General features: G+C 29.0%; 1 protein-coding gene across 1 annotated transcript in view; it reads right to left on the reverse strand.

Moving 5' to 3' along the window:
- Positions 1–20,325, reverse strand: part of LOC129960730 (serine/threonine-protein phosphatase 6 regulatory ankyrin repeat subunit C-like) — a 103,048-nt gene that overhangs the window by 39,319 nt on the left and 43,404 nt on the right. Inside the window, exons 6-19 of the mRNA XM_056074329.1 lie at positions 17,127–17,225; positions 16,809–16,907; positions 16,589–16,690; positions 15,103–15,204; positions 12,594–12,692; positions 12,325–12,453; positions 10,768–10,896; positions 9,031–9,147; positions 8,774–8,872; positions 7,773–7,973; positions 6,041–6,139; positions 5,307–5,408; positions 3,380–3,484; positions 1,396–1,494 (exon numbers count right to left, since the gene is read on the reverse strand). Of these exons, the coding sequence (XP_055930304.1) occupies positions 1,396–1,494; positions 3,380–3,484; positions 5,307–5,408; positions 6,041–6,139; positions 7,773–7,973; positions 8,774–8,872; positions 9,031–9,147; positions 10,768–10,896; positions 12,325–12,453; positions 12,594–12,692; positions 15,103–15,204; positions 16,589–16,690; positions 16,809–16,907; positions 17,127–17,225 (1,581 nt within the window). The remainder of the gene's footprint in view (positions 1–1,395; positions 1,495–3,379; positions 3,485–5,306; positions 5,409–6,040; positions 6,140–7,772; positions 7,974–8,773; positions 8,873–9,030; positions 9,148–10,767; positions 10,897–12,324; positions 12,454–12,593; positions 12,693–15,102; positions 15,205–16,588; positions 16,691–16,808; positions 16,908–17,126; positions 17,226–20,325) is intronic.

Genomic DNA, 20,325 nt, shown 5'->3' on the forward strand with positions numbered 1-20,325 from the left:
CTCATGTATAATTATTTTTTGATAAATATTTCATATTTTTGCAAGCACTTTTCATGCTCCCCTTCCACATGTGTTTTGCTTATCAAGAAGAAATACTTGGATTGATTTTTAGTAAAAATACTTTAAGAATTTATGGATAATTCACATGATTATTTAAAATTTGCATAATAACAACAAAACAAAAAAAACAAAAAAACAAAAAATTGCATAATAATGTACAAAATGAACAACAGCATGGGTTTTAAATGATCAATTGCTCCAACACCCTTTATTTTGGTTTCAATAAATTACAATTGCCACATTGGAAATTTATTGAAAATTCTTTTTACTCTTCATCCGAAAAAAAACAAACAAATATTTTAAAAAAAATAATATAAATTCTGATTTGAAATATGTTGATTATCATTTGAGAAATACAATTGCAATCACCTTCGAATAATTGCACTTGATCCGAATCACTTTGGTGACGTTATTAGTGCAGACATGTGGGGCAACTTTTTCAACATTCAAGAGGTGGAAAAATCCACTATTCAATTGTTGAAGCATTAAGTTTTGCAATATTGAATAAATAGATATAGAAATGCCAAGATGTTGCAGTTTTTTTTTTTTGTAGCCATAGGCGAAAAAATCCCATGAGAAATTGGTCAAGGAAGGTAGAAAAATAATGAATCGATGTGGAAATGTTATCGATTAATCTCTTGTCATATGATTGTGAAAAAGGAAGTTAATGAAAATTAGAGGGTACAGTATCATTTGAAGATGACTGCTGGTTTAAGGCTTCAAGCATTCCTGCATTTACTCGGCGTGTGTTTATACAAAGAAGCTCTTGATTCATGTATAATAAAATAGTTCTTGTTTCACAATCCTTTTTCCATTGCATTAATTTTTATAAAATTATTAGATTAATCCGAAATAAAATCACAGTTAATAAATTAGAGGGTTCATTGTAATTTGAAGATATCTGCTAATTAAGTATTTAAACATTTCTGAATTTCCTTGACTCGTGTTTGTATAAAGAAGCTCTATATTCGTGTATAATAAAATAGCTCTTGCTGCACCATCCTTTTAGCATAACATTAATTTTTTGTGAAACTATTAAATTAATATGAAATAAAAGCACAGTCAATGAAATCAGCGTTCATTTTAGTTGCATGGTACCATTTTTTATATCATTAAAATTTACAGTCTTTTTCAAAGTGCAATCGTCTCCTAAAAATAAGTAAAAACAATATTTCATATGTTCATTTTTCGATATCCTTAGATTGCTATTTTTAGTCTTTTAACAAATTATAAAGACTTATTATAAAATTAATTAATTCTCGTAAGAATGTTTAATTCAAAATAACAAATAATACAAAAATAGGGAAGCAGCTTGAAAATAGGAAAACAACTTACATCAGTCTCATCTGTAGGATTCGCTCCGGATTCCAAAAGAACTTTCACAACATCTGCATTTCCGCCTGAAGCTGCTTGGTGAAGAGCCGTGGAATTATTCTAAAAAATAAGAATAAACTATTAATAAAAATAATCTTAAAATATGCCTAAGCAAAGCAAAATATACAATTCAAATGCAGTTATTCATCAAATAGCAGACAATTTTTATTAAAAGGTTTTTAGTGATAATTATATATAAAAAGTAATTACAGTCTGATATCTGATCTGCATCTCTAATTTACAAACAAAACGCAATGCCTTTTTGTCTAGGATTGAATTTATAAATAAAAAGTGTGAATCCGAATGTTAATATCTTAATCTGACTGTTTAGTAAGACACAAATTTCTCATAGGGTCAACCTAGTTTATAGTGAAAAGTTGCATATATACATGGCGAAAGGAAATAGCTTCCAAATGCTTATAAATATATCAGATATATTTTACAAAGGCAGTTTTGAAAGTAAATTTTAAAATCCTATTTCCTAAACTTTTCATCCTTATACATTTGATAATTTGAGCTCTACATTTACTTTGCTTATCCTACAACTTGCGATGTCTTCCTCAGTCACAGGCAAAAAGCTTTGACTACTTTGCATATACTTATTATAAACAGATATTTAATGGAAAAATCTTGTTTTAATTCAGCAATAGAGATTCCAAGTGACTCTTTACGCTCGTATTCCTTCTTCCATTGATAATAAGTGTGTAAGACATATCGTTACTACTTTTAATTACTCTAATCCAGTCCTGTAGCTAATTTCTGAAACTATAGAGATAGGCATATACTTACAGTTGTAAAAATATTCTAAATAAAGTAAAGAATCATAATTTAGGATGTACCATTAAATAAATGTACTTTTCAAAATATTATAAAATCTAAATTTTTGTGCATTCTAAATAGTTATAATTAGGAATGTACTTTATCATACTAATGTTTTAAATAAAAGAATTCCTGTCTACTGTGACTCAAACTGATCGGATCATGAAACAATGAAATTCCATTATTTTAGATCAATCAATGGCCGACTCAAGTACTGAACAATTTGTAATCGAAATCGAAAAAAGGGAAGGAAAATATACTTTTGGTTTTGTTTATAGAAATAACGAATGAATGATGGGAATATAGCTTCTCATATCAGGTATTACTCCATTTTTTTTAATTTTTAGAAGATTTTGCAGGACATGGAGATGGTTTTAAGAGTTTAATTGGGTTTTGTGCTATTTTAGGTTTATCCTCAAATGGAGCTCTAGAATTTTGTTCTGCAATATCAGTGCTCCATGTGCTTGAAGCTATGAATTTTAGAGAAAGCAGCATTTGTAAATCGAAAAAGCCACCAATCAATCAAAGAATTAAATTTACGAAATTTCTTCTTATCGCTAGCAAATTGAACAGAATCAATGGAGAGTTGAATGCACTTAAATAATTATAGAATAAAAAGAAACCGTATTTATTTATTCATAATCGTTATTTTGTTATTATTACTATTTCAGTAATGACTAGAATAATTAACTATATTTATAGATTTGAAAAAAATTTGTTGTACTTGGTGTTAAGTTTTCTGAAGACGATTGTTTATTTTAATAATAATAATTTCATTCATAAATAGGCAAAAAGAAAGGCTTCTTTCGTTTGTATATATGCATTCCAGCATAGAGCATGTCTCTATATCTGGAATATCATGCTGTTTTTTAATGACTTTGTAAGCATGCATAATTGCATCGAAATGATGTTTGAAAATTTATTTTCACTAATAAATTGAAGATTTAGCGTCGTTATAAGATAAACATATATAACTAAAATGAATTGATATTCTCTTAAGAATCAGTGGTAAAATTTAAAAGGGAAGAAAGGAATTTACAATATTTAAAACATTTTATAACACACAAATAATTCCATTGTATTTGTATTCCATTGATCTTGAAAAAGATTTCAAACACAGACTTACTTTACTTCTGGCCGTCGTAACCAGCTTAGGATCAAACTTCATCAGACCTTTGATTACAGCTACACTGCCTTTCTGAGCAGCTATATGAGCACATGTAATTCCACTCTAAAATATAGACAAAATATATTTATTGTCATTGCATAGAAAATGTACGTTATTTCTCAACTAAGTGATACATATTGTTACGAATCCCTAATTTTGTTTCCCTGTGCAGATAATTTCAAGTGAAGGAAGAGATTTAATAATATTTTAAAGGCTACTGGATGGATATTATGTCAATGACCTTTCTGGATTTGATGACCATTTGGAACTTGGAGGCCATTTGGTGACAAATTTCAAGACTTTAACAACGAAAGAGAAGGTTCCTGAAACTACTGGATTTTACCGCTATCTCGATTAGGGGTGACAATACGATATCCTTCTAGAAGCTTCTTCGCCCCGTCATGGAGACAATAATAATCCGAGTTAGTTTAGTTTAGCTATATTAACGTCCTATTTTAAAGCAATATTAAGGCTAGTTGGAGACGGTCTACGTAATTTTGAACCGCAGTCAGATGACGACATCTGAGCTGGCATCCACCTCTCCAAACTTCCGCATCACACCAGCAAAATAAAAAGCAGAGAGAGAGAGAGAAAGAGACCTTAAGCTAGTTGTCGAGTTAATTCTTTCTTTGGAGTAGTGATTTCTAGTGAGTTCAGTCTAAACACTATGCGCTGCTGCAGTTGTTTGCTAATTATTTGATTGTTGTGGGTGTGCTATTGAATTTTGCGAGTGCCGATTTTGTGTACCCTTCCGTACCTTACCCTTTATTATCTAGGTTTCATCCTTTCTTGTCGAATAAAGCATAATAATTCGTTATCGAACTTCCGACAATTCATCGAACACCTATTCAAATAATTCTTCGAAACAACTTTCTTGTCTGTGTGTCTTGTTTTATTTTAACAAAATAATGCTTATGCTTGTATTGTATTTTCTCAGGTTTTCAGTAACATGTTCATTTGTATTTGTATTATTTAGAGCATTTACAACAGCATAATTTCATTACTGTTATCAAATGTTTTCTTGAACAAATAGACTATATATTTACCAATGGGAAATCAAATATCAAAAGCGAAAAATATGAAGGCAAATCTTTTTTTATATAATAACTAAAATAACGGAATTTTCTTTCTGATTTCAAATTGCTATGAAATTTGAATACAAAATAAAAGCGAATTTCAATTTGTTAATAATAAAATAGGAAAAGTTACAGTTTGGCTTATAAATAAACAATTATTTCCTGCTAAATGATAATAGCATCAAGAATCAGAAATAATTTGAACACAACAAATTTGTTTTTATGTGTGTTTGAGGATACAAGTCATTGATGAGCTTGAGGTAACTGGGATTCAATTGTTCCACTCTGACAGATGCTTACCACAAATAGTGCTACAAGAAACAAGTGATACTAAAGGCATAGCAATATCTTAGCTTTATATCAGGCTATCTAGTTATTATTAATACTTCTTGGACTGATGCCTGAATTATCAGTTGAAAGTTGTGCCATTCTTTGATTATTACGCCAGTGAGAGTTATGAAAACATCGACACTGAGTTCAGGAATCGACAGATATTTTACTAGTGATACATTGAAGGTTACTTAAAAAAAATTGTATTTATAAAAAGTTTGAAGAAATGCAATTTTTAATTCTTATTTCCGCTATGAAGTAATCTTTCTACAAAAGTCACCTAAAAATAGACATATACTCCTATTTAGTTTGTGTTTGAAAGTTTGTACTTTTACAAACGCAGAATTATATCCTCAATATGTTATATTTCATTCAAATTATTGCTTACGATTATCAAATTGTAATTGCAAATAAATTTTATTTCTTTTGTAAGAATTAGGAAGATGATTTAAGTAGAATATAATCAATAAGTGTCTCACCGAACTGGCTTTAGAAACGAGATCTGGCTTCAGTTGCAGAAACAGCTTCACAACTTCAGAATGATCATTTTCAGCAGCAAGAAGTAACGGAGTTTGTCCTCGCTATAAAATAAATAAGAAACTTATTTACAAATATCAAATAATTATTTACAAATATCAAATATTTTTCTCTTTTTCAGCGATTAATAGGTAAATGAAGCAATGATTTGCTTTCAGATCACATTTTTGTATACAAATGAGCAATTATTACTCTTAAGGAATGTAACATAGAGTATTTAAAATTTTACTGAAATTTTCTTCTAAGTGGAACCTGTATGTAGTTTCATATAATTTTATTTTATATGCTTTTTTGAATTTTAACGCCAAAATCGGAAATTGTATAAGCAGTTAAATAAGATTTGATTTACATGTTCCTGATATTACTTGTCAGATGAACTATTAGAGATACTATTATTAGTAGCTTACACTAATAATATTTTGAGATTACAGAAATTTAAGAGTACTTTTACTCAAATAAAACAAAGGCTTCACTAACATAAATAATAAAGGCTTGACTGACATAATTAGTGAAAAGTGTCAATGCAAATAAATATATATCTAAATCGGAAAATTTAACATCAGATTAATAAAAGTTTTTAGTTATCCTTCAGTAAGACTCGTTTATTGTTTCAACGTTTATTGGTAGTTATTTTTTATATAATAATAAAATACAACTACAGCTTGCTTAATCTTACATTGTCTGTTGCATTCGGATCTGCTCCCATATCAAGCAACGTTCTACAAGTTTCGAAACGTCCTTGGTGTGAAGCTAAATGAAGAGCGGTTTGTTTACTCTGCAAGAAAGAAATAATTTTGAATCAAAATCATCATAACATTGTAAAAATATATAAACTGATAGCATTTTTTCAGAAGTATTTAGCAAATTTATCAAAAAGAAAATTGAATTTTTCAAAAATACTAAGAGATTAGAATTCTATGTTTACATTCTGCTCTTATAAGTTTTTAAAATGTCGACCAAATATAATGTTAACATGATAGTTTATCCATATATGGAAGTATATTTAATATCATATTATTGATAAAATATTCAGTTTTAGCTTAAATAAAAATGAAGCGTGTATTAGTAAAGATATTATTTGCAAAAGTTTTGTAAAACAAGGAGAATTTTTTTAAAAAAGAAAAATATTTATTGTTTGGTTATTGGCTGTTATACACACTTCCTTGTAAACAAAAATGATAAAAATAATAACAAATAATTCAAATAAAATTAATGTTACCAGAGACATAAATGATTTTTTTTTATTTACAGTGAAGATTATAAAGATGCTTCCTTATTTTTTTCAGTATTTCGAGTAATATAATAATTTAAATAGACGATGATACCCTAAATGTTAAAGTTTCGATAATGTTCAAGATACCTAGAGTAACTAAAAATACACATCTGTATTCTTATTAAATCATAAGCTTAAAAAATTGATAATATTGAAGTTTCCTGCAGCAAACTTAATTAGACTGAACTAAACACTTGTTCAGTATATTTTTTGAACATAGATTATCATATATTTAAACGTTAGATATTTATACCGAAAGTTTTGAAATGAAACTTTCAGTAAATGTACAATTCGAAAATCTTAATTAATTACAGTTAATAATTAATGACAGTTTAAAATAATTTAATATAAATAATACTGAGCTCGTTTATGAACAAAATTCTTATTATACAAATTCAAAGCAGAAAATATATAAAGTGAAAGTGAGCTAAGTATTCAGGGAATGATGAACTCCCAAAAATATATTCCATTATTGAAAACAAAATCGTGCCTTTCATGCAAACTTTCGCAAGTGGTGTTGGTGTATTTCAACAAGATCTTGTTCCATGATATAATTTTGAACAAATTAAAAGATTTTTCCAAGAAAAGAAATGACCAGTTCTGGATTGACCTGGTAACTGCCCAAATTCAAATCCTTCCGAAAATGTGAGAAACATTGTGAAGAGATGCATGAGGATGATAGAGTATTCAACAAAGAAAGAAATGATTGTGATTATCACAAGACTTTCGTTTCATGTTGAGAGTGTAAAAAATTTATGTTCTAAAATAATGGAATCAACTCCAAAAGGATATCCGTGCACAGAATATCATCATAACTAGAGGAGGACACATTTTTCCATAAGTTGCTACGACATGTATGAAAATGAACTTATACTGATTAAATTATATATGAGAAAATATTTATGTTTATCCCAATTAATTTGCCCAATACCGTGTTTTTTGATTGTCAACTTTTTTTCTAATAAAATGTGTATTTTGAAGTCAACACTCCGTATCTGCTTTTAGCAAAGATTAGATCTTTATTTTCCCTTGCAAATGGTGTTGAATGTAGAACATTGCATTCAACACTCTAAATGTAAAACAAGATCTGCATACATTTTTACAGAAGTGATATAAGAATTAAAATGAGCCTTACCAATGTAAGTCCATCAATAGCAGCCCCATACTTATCAACAAGAAGTTTAACAACATTCGTATGGCCTTGTCCAGCGGCATGATGTAGAGGTGTCATTCCTCTTTTGGTTCTTACATTTACGAAAGCTTTGTGATTTAATAAAATTTCAATGACATCAGCATGTCCATGTTCCGCAGCAAGATGAAGACCAGCTCTGCCTTCCTAGAAAATAAGTATAGATTTTTTTAATATTTAATTTAGGATTTATGGGATTCAACCCATTGATATTCTTAATATAAATAATAGAGAGAAACTTCATATTCAACAAGAGAACAATAAACTGCTTATCATTAAATTTATAATTTGTGTATACTCAAATAATAAAAAAAAGGAAGAAGTGCCGGATATTTTGGACCAGATTCGTTATACTTCTGCCGGTTTGGTTATATTAACGTCCCGTTTGAAGCAACACTAGGACTATTTTGGGACTGACCTCGTAATTTTGAACCACGGTCAGATGACGAGGACGGCAAATGAGCTGGCAACCCCTATCCATACCACACCACACCATACCAGCGGGAGGACGTTTGATCATGACGGTTTTAACGTGCAACAGACCCCCTTACACGACGGTTCTTCGGTGGAATCGGGTCACGAACCTGAAACCCTGCGGTTCCGAAGCCGAGACCTTACCACCAGGCCACCGCGGCCCTATACTTCAGCCGGATCTTTTATACCGGATTTGAAATATTTCTTTTATAATCTAAATAACAAGTCATATATAGATAATGAGAGAAGCATACTTCCAAATCATGTGTTTAAGAGGAGTAATTAGATATATTTTGTTATTTTAGATATATTTTCTGTCAGCATGGATATGTTGACAGAAAATTGTTTTATGATAACGATAAAAACTGAATTTGAGATCATCGTTTTATGCAGAAATATATATCTTTCATGCGTTAATATCCTTTATTTTAATAGTAATATTTTAAGAGAAAAAATATATTCCATTTACTTACTACGTCGAACACATCTACTCTCGCACCATTCTGAAGTAAAAGTTGCACAACCTGCGATTTTCCACAGTCACAGGCGTAAAGCAGAGGTGACCATCCATTCTAAGAAAAAAATAAAGATTAAAAAGAGCACTTATTACACCTGAATACATTTCAAAAATAGAAAACTACCTATATAGTTTAGAATCTTTGAATTTTCTCTGAATCTTTGCTTACTTAGTTGGAAAAAAAAAAGGCATGAATTTTTTTTAATTCCTTACCGCCGCTTGTTTGTTGCAAGCAATTTGCAGCTTTGATTGTGGTAATCGGGCGATGATTTCTTTCAGTACATCTTCATTTCCTACTCGACAAACGTAATGGATTGCAGTTTCACTATTCTGGATAAAATGAATAATTAAATAGATTGTTAGAACATTGCGTGTAAAATGATTAATATAAGTAAATCGTAAACTTAATAGATATAAATTCATCATGTAATGGAAATTTAAATAATATTTGGCAAATTTACTGTAAATATATTTTACTTCATGTTGTGTGAAGAGGAAATTTAAGCAGGAAAACTTTAAAAAAGAGATTACGGTAGTCGATCTATAAAGAAAATTTATACAATGTGAATTACAAGAGTTCTTAAAACAAAGGTATCAACATGGGAGCAGAAAAGAAGAAAATGATTGCCACACTGAATATGACCCCACAAGCTTCCAAGAATATGATCCCACAAGCATCTGATTGCATTAATTAATTAACAGCCAACTCTACGTATAGTGCTTATATCGAATTCTTGCAATTTTAAACTAATGAGTTAAAACTAAGGAAATCATTGACGTCCTAATCCATAGCAAGACTTTTACGAAATTCATAAATACCTCAAATTGCTAAGAATTATTATCTGAATCAATAGAAAAAATTCCAAACAAAGAATATCATCTCAATGCATAGTAGATAAACTAAAACGTAAGAAGGATTAAAAATAACCTGGATTTTCTAAAATCAAAGTAGTTACACGATTCTTACATAATTAATCATAAATATATGAATGTTCAAAACAGAAGTTCTCACTTATGAATCTAGTAATTCTTTCATCATAAATAGAGTGCCATCAGTCTGCAAAATGCAAAATTATAAAAAAAAATAGCTATTTAATTTTTGTGTTTATTATTTGAAAAGCAATATATAAATTATACATAGTTTTTATTGAAATTATTGCATCTAGAAGTAGTTTATGAAATTGGCATAGGAAGAGGTGGTGTCTGCAAGGAACAGCATCTCTTACAGACTTATTGATATGATCCTCCATTCTCATTGCCCTTGTTCTCCAAACAACTTTTAAAATGATTATGAATTTATATATGTTTCCTCCTACGCTCTTTTGCAATTTAAAAGTTGGTAAATAATATACAAATTTTTACAAATAATGAAGGTTTGTACGGTAGGTGAAACACAATCATAAAATCATGTTGCAATTTTCCATGCTGACGTACGAATTAAATAACATCTAAAATTTTTTCCTAGAAGTAAAAGAAACCATAAAGATAAATGAAACAATTATTAAACAAATTAAAAGTTGTTTTATATTAATTGCCTTAGATGATTTAAGTAGACTCTGCTGTTAATCCTGTTAACGTAGTTTTTTCTCAGAAGAAATATTTTATTTAATATGAAGTGAATACATGCCACCAATATGTTACTAAAAATATGAAAGAATAGGATAATTTTAGCTATAATAATTCAAAAATTTATGAAACAATCAATTTATGTTGTCCCGCATAAATAAATTATATGTCTCTATATTTAATGCAATGATTTTTAATAAGCTGTAACCAATCATACTTGTTACTAATTAATATTTAAACCAAATTTGAATTTCTTATTACCTCTATCATATTATTCAGTACTGGAATTTAAAAGTATTTAATTTTCAATTTCCCCCATGTTATTAAATACTGAAATAAAAAAGAAATAGGTTACATGATTTTTTCAAAACAATCAACGCATACTTTTTTAGTTTCAGTTGTGACACTTCCTCCATGTTGTAGAATCAAGGCAATCATATCCTTATCTTCTGTTGGATAATGAATTTGATCCTTATTAATTGAAGATGCGTAATGTGTTGCAGTTTCACCTTCCTGTATAAAAAGACATAACAATTATTTTTGCCAGAGTAAATCCTTAACTTAGAAAGTAATTATACATATTTATATTTACGATTTTATAACATAATCTACATATAACATTAATTCGATTAAAATTCTACATTAAATAATCCGAATAGGTGAATAAATTCTTTATCTGCTTAAAAAACAAAGTACTTTTTGGATGACTACACTCAAAGAAAGCCCTTATCAACATACATTTAAGTCACAGCAATATTTTAAAAAATATATGCAATTTCAAATTACTTCTTTAAGAATCTCTCAATATATAATGTATGTGAATATTTTATTATTTTAATATTAAGCTGCTTCCTTCTAACTCCATAATAAATTTTGTTCTGAAGCTATATTGAACAAATGTATTTAGAGACTATGAGAGGATCTTACAAAACTTGATTTACCAACTTTAGTAAATTGTAGTTTAGAAAATGTAATATAGATGTATATATGAAATAATAAGTTCGGATTATAAATTGAATTATCCTTAAATGTTAATTAAAAAGAATATGAAATTGAATAATTTTTCTTACCTGGTATATTTCAAAGTAATAGCCATAAAGCTATTAACTTGCTACATTAGTAATGAAATCATGCTGTAAATAGCTTTACTTGTGGTATTTTTAAAATTTGATTTTTTATATTAAGATTTAAAGGCATTTGATTATTCCTTAACATTTTTCCTGTGAAATCAAAAAAGTTTTACCTTTATTTTTTTTTCTCATAGTACAATTTACTACAAAGTAAAAGAAGAAGAATAAAATAATCAACAGAATGTCACTTACCATTATTTTGCTAAATCCCCGTATGTAATTTCTGTGATAGACCAACATTTTTACTAAACTGTACTTACCATTCAGTATCTGATTAGTAAGCATTACGTATGCTTTCCTTAATTTGTTTCACAGCAAGATAAATATTTTACTACGAATATATATTTAAAAATAAGATTTATTTAAAGAGCACTTTGATTTTATATTAATTATCCTGTCCAAGCACCTACTTTCAGTTAAAACTGCTTTGAATGTGACATAGTGCAAATGAACAAATATTAAGATTTCTTCAGTTGAATTATTTATATAGCATTCCAGTTGAAACACAGATAGCCTATTTAAATATGAAATACTATCTTTACAGCGATTGCTTCAGATTAATCTCAGTATCCATACGGCGTAAGATTACATCGCTTTAATGACTGGTAGGTGTTAAAAGAAGAAAAAGAAAGAAAAAAAAAAGACTGCCGTATAATGGTTCATAATTGAGAAATGCAAGAGAAATAATTTTAAGAGCAGTGAATTCATAATTTTAAGAGCAGTGAAGTGCACGATTATCATGAGTAAATATCACATATTATTTTGCATATTGAAAAATGATTTAATTTAATTCATTGAAGTAACTACTTACTTTATTCGGCTGATTAACGTAATTTATCACTTGCAGCTCTGTAGCCATTTCTTTTTTATGATTTATCAGGCTTTTAGCTATTTCATAATGGCAGTTCGAAACAGCAACATGAAGAACGCTTTCACCATGCTGCAAATGTAACAACGATAAAATGTGCAATTCTTTAAAGAGTTTGAAAGTATTATAAATATCTTTCTAAATCTAAAAGAACCAGGGAAAATAAATAAACTTTTAAATGTGGAAAATATTGATCAAGGATGGAGATTTACTTTAGACAGGCTGTCCAATCCTGCTCCATCTTCCAGCAGCTGTGTCACAGTTTTCAACTGACCATGACGAGCAGCATTATGGAGAGGTGTCTCACCTTCCTGAAAGAATACCGTATTGAAAAGGCTTAAATGAATCTGCCGTTTTGTTTATGAGATAAAAAATAATCCACTAAACAGCCTTTGACAGTTATGTACCAGACATATCAATTAGCTACTGTTCATCATGTGTAATATATCAATAATATCAACACTCATCATCTCATTTTAACCTGTATAAGAGTGACTCTTAAAGTCTATTTCAGGTGCTAAAATCACTTTACTAGAAGTAGCTTTTTGAAAAGAAAACCATAATAATATGTCAGAAAAATTCAAAATTTGATGTACAAAGTGGGATATAAGCAATTAACTTTTTGATTGCTTGCATAAGATGAAATAAATCAATAAAAGAATGATCAGATCAAAATAAAATTTCAATTATCCAGCTTACAAGATTCCAAACAGCTTTTGTTAGCTCTGCAGCAAGGTATTCCATGAATTAAGTGAATTAGAAGTTCACAAATTTTATGCTGCATCTCACGATTCCAGCTTTTTTGTGGGTGAATCTTACCTATCATGCATCACTTTGCATGTAAGTAGCAATTCGAAGTATTTTATCTATTTGCTTGATTTTTTTTTTATTTAACAGTTTAAGAAATATTTTATTTAATCACTTAATTACATAGTAAATACATAAATCAGTTTAATCAGTTAATACGTAAACAATGTAGATTAATATTTCAATATTAATTAAAATGTTAAAAATGATGGTGTAAAATTACTTTTATGAATTGCTGCAACTTTGTCATTCATATGCTAACTATCGAACATAATACAACAATACTTCTGTGTTTTCCATGATATTTCTGCTTCTGTGTTGTCAAAACCGTTAAACAAATTACGCTTTATAGACAGCAGAATGGGATTCATCATTTCTAGTAATCTATATTTTTTTTCGAATTGATAAGATATTTTCCTGAAAATCTTTGCTGCCTGTCTCTTTAACCATTTGGTATTTCTCCCAAATGGTTTAGTATATCTAGCCAAGTTCACAAATCAAGGAATCGTGCCAAAGAGGAAGCGAGGTATCTTCTGCTGGTCAAAGTGACCCGGGGATGCCTATCCAGTTCATGAGGCAAAAGCCTGATTTGGCTCTATTATATGGGGGGTAAGTTATCTCCTTGGAGGAATTTCAAGGGGAAAAGGCCCAGATTTCTGTTTCGCTCGGATAAAAAAATTACTAAATCTTCTACTACCCAGTCTGACTACAGGAGAGTTATTCATGGTTCAATTTCACATTAGTCTACCACCATGTCACATTACTTGATATAGTCACATTACTTGAATAATTGCAGTAGTGAACATAGCTAGACGATCATGACATATTTCCATAGATTTATACTCCTCAACATTACGTGTCATATTCCTCTAGATACTGGTGGGCTCTGTAATATTTCTAAAATTAAGTTAGACATGAAACTACAGCATAATTAGTATAGTTTCCAATTTCAAAAAAGAATGGTCTATTGGAGCTTGTGGGTTAGGAAGAAACATATTACATAAGATAATTTTTTATGCATATAAAACTGTTTCCTAACCATTTCACGAATATGCTGTAGGCAAGTGTAAGTATCAAAAAATAAATTATTTGAGAAAACTTGGTAAATTGTAAATTTCTGTTTTCTACTTTTGAAGTTATTTGAGCTTTCACTGTCACAATGCCTGTTAAAATACTTCAATAATTCCAAGAATATGATTGCTACTACCCGAAATTTACATTAAAAAAGGCCTGTGGTTTGTTTCTAAAATTTTTCCAATCTCCTTCCAAACATTGTAAGTTACCAAATATATAAGCATGCAGTAAGTAACAAAATATCCAATTATATCCAAACATTGATAATTGATTAAAAATTTCTGTACTTAGAAATTTTTAATCAATCATCAAATTAAATTACTCTTGAATTACTCTTACTGAATTACTCTTTTCCGTGTAAGCAACGAATATGAACTAATACGTAAATCTTGTTAAGCTAAAGAATCCTGATGTTAAACGAGCAAGGCTACATATAAGCAATTTTTCAAAGTACGGAAGACCACTGTCTTAGAAAGGATATTATTACACTATTCGTATCTCATATCTGAAAAAAGTTAGCAAAATTTTGTGACACTTGCACGCAATCGTTACAGTTTTACATGAATATATACACGCAAATTTCAGGAAAACTTTGATTTGCCTTCTTTAGTAAATGTTAAAGTTATTTCTGTTCTCTGCCTTTTACTTATATCTTTAAAATCTGTTATTAACGATATAATCGCATGTAGAAACATTACATAAAGGAACTAATGTAGACTACAGACTTACATAATAAATGATGATGGAAATCGGTTGTATGACTTTTCAAATAATCAAAAAATCTGAGCCATTTAAAATGATTTTAATAAAAACTTTTTATAAATTATGAAAGATACGAACCTCATTTCTAGCATTAACATCAGCTCCACTTTTGATTATAAGCTCCGCACACTTGTGACCATCCTTCACACCAGCAGCCATGTGTAAAGCCGTTTCGCCATTCTGTTAAAATACAAATTGTTCTTGTCTGAACGAGAGAGACAAATATGTGATATGAAAAAGAAGGATGGAAATATTTTTACCCTTTTGGGCAAAAATATATGAAATTGAAAACTTATTAATTCCTGAAAATAAGGAGAGTTTATAATTTGGGATGCTCTCAAATTCTTAACAAGTTTAATGATAAAAAAATATACTTTCATACGTGAACTAAAAAGTAGATTTTTTTAAAAAAAATTCCACTTTAAAATTTTAAATTTATAATTCATTATTATAAATCGAAATACATTCTTCAAAGATTAGCTACCAGATATCACGAATCAAAATTTAGTTTATTTAATAAATTAAATTGCAATATATACCAGAAAATAAGGAAATAATGATTGCTTAGAGAGAATTCAAACTCAGATTGCAAATTTCTAACACATCAAGGAGTGAGTAAAGAACCAATGAAAAAATTGCATTTTTACAAATATAAAACAAGTTAAATTAGTTAAAATTGAGAAATAAAATGAGATTTTTCCAGGTGTTATGGTAATGCATCGATAAGTAGTTTTCGTTTCACACAGATTTATTTCTTGCAGATTCATGCTTGCATAGCCATAGAATTTTCACTTCTTTAATGTAATGAATTGATGAAACTGCTCACGAAATCAAAATGAGGGCACTACAAAGCTGTCAGACAACTAACAGGCCAGAACGTTTTGAATAAGAGCTTAAATACTCCTAAAAATTAAAGTTTATATTTCATTTATGGCATTTTTAAATAATATGAAGCATATTTGTATTTTTAATATATTTGACAACTCGTATCACCAATTGGAACTTTTCTTTCGTATAATTTACAATGAAATTTTAACATTTTTAATGTAATATCATTAGAACAATATTTGTGTCTATTAAGTTATAATTACGTATTAATGAATATTTTTTGCCCAAGAATGAGTTTTTGGCATTAATGTTATAGCACACATCCAATGATCCCATTTAGTCGGTTTAGTTGTGTACTGTTCTGGTTTGGAAACGTAAACCAGAAACGTAAACACTCTTCTAGCACTAATATATATATATATATATTATATATATATATATATATATATATATATATATATATATATATATATATATATATATATATATATATATATATATATAAAAGCAATCGACTATGACTAACATCGAGATATGGAGCTACGCTGCACAATTTTGACCGATTCAATTTTTATTCTATCATTGCAATAAGTTAATCGAGCTACTAGTTCATTAATCTTAGTTGATAAATGTGAAATCTTTTATTTTGTATTTGAGTTTCATTTTAATTGTTCCCCTATAAATGTTAAACATAATTGCATTATTGAAAAAAAATGTGTCTATTTAGAACTCTCACCTTTCCAGCTTTCATTTGAACGTTGGCTCCGTGACCCAGCAAGATTTCCACAACTTCTGGCTGATTGGCTTGAACAGCTAGATGCAAAGCTGTGAAATTTTCCTGTACAATAATTCATTTTAAGTTATTTATGTGAATTTTTTTTCTACATAAAGATATCTCAGCCATAAGAAATGCTATGAATTCCATTGAAAGAAATGCTATGAACATCCATACTTACAGGAGTTGTTGCATCCACATTTTCTCCTCTGTCCAACAGATTCCGAATCACCTCTACAAAACCATGTGCAGCAGCAGTATGGATTGCTTTTGTTCCAGTCTTTTAAAGTAAGGAAAAAGAAATGAAGAAATGTTATTTAATCTGAGAGCATTCTATGAAGCGAAGTACATCCGATTACCATAATGTTAAAATCATATTCATTAACAAATTTTCTTAGTGCCGTTTAAATTTAGTTATTTGCTGGTTACTAGAAATATTCAAAAATACGATATAATGCTTTAGTTGCAGTTTAAAAAAATCTATTCTATGCTCACTTACCTTGTTAGACATATGAAGAGGTACGCCTTTTTTAAGGAAGACTAATGCTGTTTCTTGATGGCCTGATTCTGAAGCTATGTGCATAAGCGTCCTACCATCCTATGAGAATTAAAAAATATTCTCAAATGCATTTGGTTACAATAAAATAACACGAAATTATAAAGATTTATGGCCATATTCCAGTCAAATGTCGCAGAATATTGGATTAATTCTGCAAACTGTACCTCAACTGAAAACAAAGAGGTTTGCTATCTAAAGTTAAGATGGCTTATCAGCTATCAGTCAATTAACCACAGTTCGATGATCAATGAATACTTTAATTGGTACAAATCTCACTTATGTGAAGAGGTAAAAAGGCATTTTTAGAGATAATTTATAATTAAATAAAAATTTATGTATTTTTTAAAAAAATCATTTGCATCTTCTGATTTATTTGTTTTTGATTTTAAAATAATGTTTCAAAGAATATGTAATGGCAATAAACATTTGCTGTAACGTTTCTTAATCCATGTAACAATCTTTGCAACTTTGAATAGAAAATGATACGAATATAATTTAAATTTAAATTTTACATAAATAAAAAATCTTTAATTACCTACTGAAATTGAAGAAATACGAACTACAATATTACAATTACTTATTAAGGTTTTATAACTGGTCAATAAAATTGCTTCTGCATAAATTTTCTCTGAATTTTCTCATGTGCAAAGATAATATTTTTAATTTTTAGTGTAACGAATAACATTTATTCAAAAAAAGTGAATTTCATAAAATTACTTTCGAATGTATGTTCGTATATTTTTGGTTTAGAATTTTATTACTTTTGAATCAGTGTTAATAAAAATGACAGACTATTGTAGCGTTATACCAGAAATTTGATATAAAATATCCTGTAAATCACAGTCATACGATATTTTACGCTATTATATAATTCGTAAGATAAGTTTGTTTGTACAAATTTTACAATACTCTGATTATATGTTTTTTTTTTTATCCTCTTATTAACATGGCTTAATGATAGCAGAAAATGAATTTACGATTTAAAATTGAAATTAGAGAGCACAGTTTTAATATAAAATACTCATATCCTGAATCATATATTTTAAAGTAGCGAATATATTTTATTTAGATTATAAAAATTAAAATTTTAGAAGAGGTTCTGTGATGTCTGCATATTTAAGCTATATTATAGTAAGCTCATAGTTTATAAAGAAAAATCCAGATTCTGCAGTACAGCACCAGTTTTATGGAAAAGAATATGCCCATAAACAAGAAAAGCAGAAATTCTTCTTTATCAGTGGTTCTTATCTTTGACCTATTTTTCAGGTTTCTATAATGCCATCACTGCACGAGGGTTTTTAAGCAAGAAAACTCTAACGCGGAAAGAAAGCTGTACTCGAAGAAAGATCAATTACTTCCCCTCTCCGACAGAACCCGATAAATGAACATGATGAAATAGTTCTGTCAAACAAACTGTCCCATTTCTTTCTTTATCTGAAGTAAAGAATGTACAAAGCAACAAATCTTCAAGGAACCCAAGTTTCCCGCAGGTCCTCGCCTTCTTGGAATTCAGAGGGTAAATCTTCAAATAAGGTCGCGTATATTATTAGGGGGCCCGCATGGGTTGCTTTCTCACAACCACTTGTGAAAACTTATTAAGAAGGCTAACAAGAATTTAATTGGAATTGTTGATGAGCCGATGTGAAATTCTCATATTTAGGTCACCTTGTACTTGTTTTTGTCTCCCAAGCTCTCACTGTCATTAAGCAACATCCATTATCACTTGACCCTGTGGGACATCTTTGATTAAAGGAAAAATCAATAAATATATTTTGACAGAAAAACCATTTATAAAGATTGCAGAAAGTATAAGGAAAAGATTAAAAAACAGTTGCATTGGTTACCCCTACAGCATTTTTAACATGTGTTTTTGCCGTAGCTATAAAGTAATATTTTGTAAAAATTTTATACTTGTACCAATGACATTAAAAACATGATTCTGTAGTGTTAAAAGATTTAAAACGAATGGTATCTTATAATTTAGAATACTGGCTGTAGAGCCAGAAATATTTTTTTAGTCTTGACATAGGAAACACTGAGTTGAGGAATAGAAATATTTATTTACGTCATTGCACAGTTGGGATATACTGAGTTCAGGAATAATTCAGCTTGTTTTTCATATTTGAAAATTCACGCAAAAGCGAAACCTATTGATAAGATGTTTTATGTCATTTGAAAGAGAATCAATGCTCCGCAAGATCTGATTTTTGCGATTTTGTTAAATATTATGGACTTTTGATTTATCAACCTTCCATCAGCTTAGATCGTTATTTCTGCGGGCTGGAAGTCAATTTCTCCCTGTAATTTTTCGCATATTAATGCATTTAGCTTTTAATATTCGCGGATTAATGTATTTGTCTTTTAATATTACAGAAGTTGAATTATGCTATTATTGTGTTGCACATAATAACAATTCGCTTTGTTTTAAATAAGTTTGAAATTTTTGCAAATGTCTTATCTAAATAAAGATTTTTAAGAAATGTTGTAGTCAGAGGGTTAAAGCAGAAGGTCAAGCGGACAAAACTGAGCATTTTCGACAGTATATTTGCTCTGTTGAAACGCAATGCTTCAAACAACTACCCGATGTTGGCTTCCAAGCTTCAAAAAATGTGAATTTTTGCCTCAAGAAAGGATCAAACGCTGTCAATCAATTGAGTTCAACGAACAGTAATTGGTTCAACTTCTTCAAAATAAATAAATAAATAAAAGGAGAAATTAAAAAAATAAACTAGAAAATTTAAAATAAATTTAATTAAAAAGTTTAAGAAATATTCCTCAACCTAATAGTAACCGCCCTACTTTGTTCTGTGCTTTAATCAATTAAAGTTACACAAAGCGTCGCTAAAAAGTTAAAATAAAATGATGGATAACTATAAAATGATTTAATATCAACTGAACATACGTTACTGTCTGTAAAGCATTAATATCTACCCTTTAATTATTACTCTTTAATTATTTAATTTTTATATCAAATGCATTAAGAAACAGATATTGAATGCTAATTATTGAATCGGCTACTTTATCAGTTACATTGAAGTGATTTTCATTAATAGATTGATGCGGTAAATGGAATGCGAGAGATATGAGAATGTAAATAAATATTCCAATAAATGATGTATTGTGAATACGAAGTTTCATC

This window comes from Argiope bruennichi, chromosome X2 (genome assembly GCF_947563725.1).
Source record: "Argiope bruennichi chromosome X2, qqArgBrue1.1, whole genome shotgun sequence".
NCBI classification, from domain to species: domain Eukaryota; kingdom Metazoa; phylum Arthropoda; class Arachnida; order Araneae; family Araneidae; genus Argiope; species Argiope bruennichi.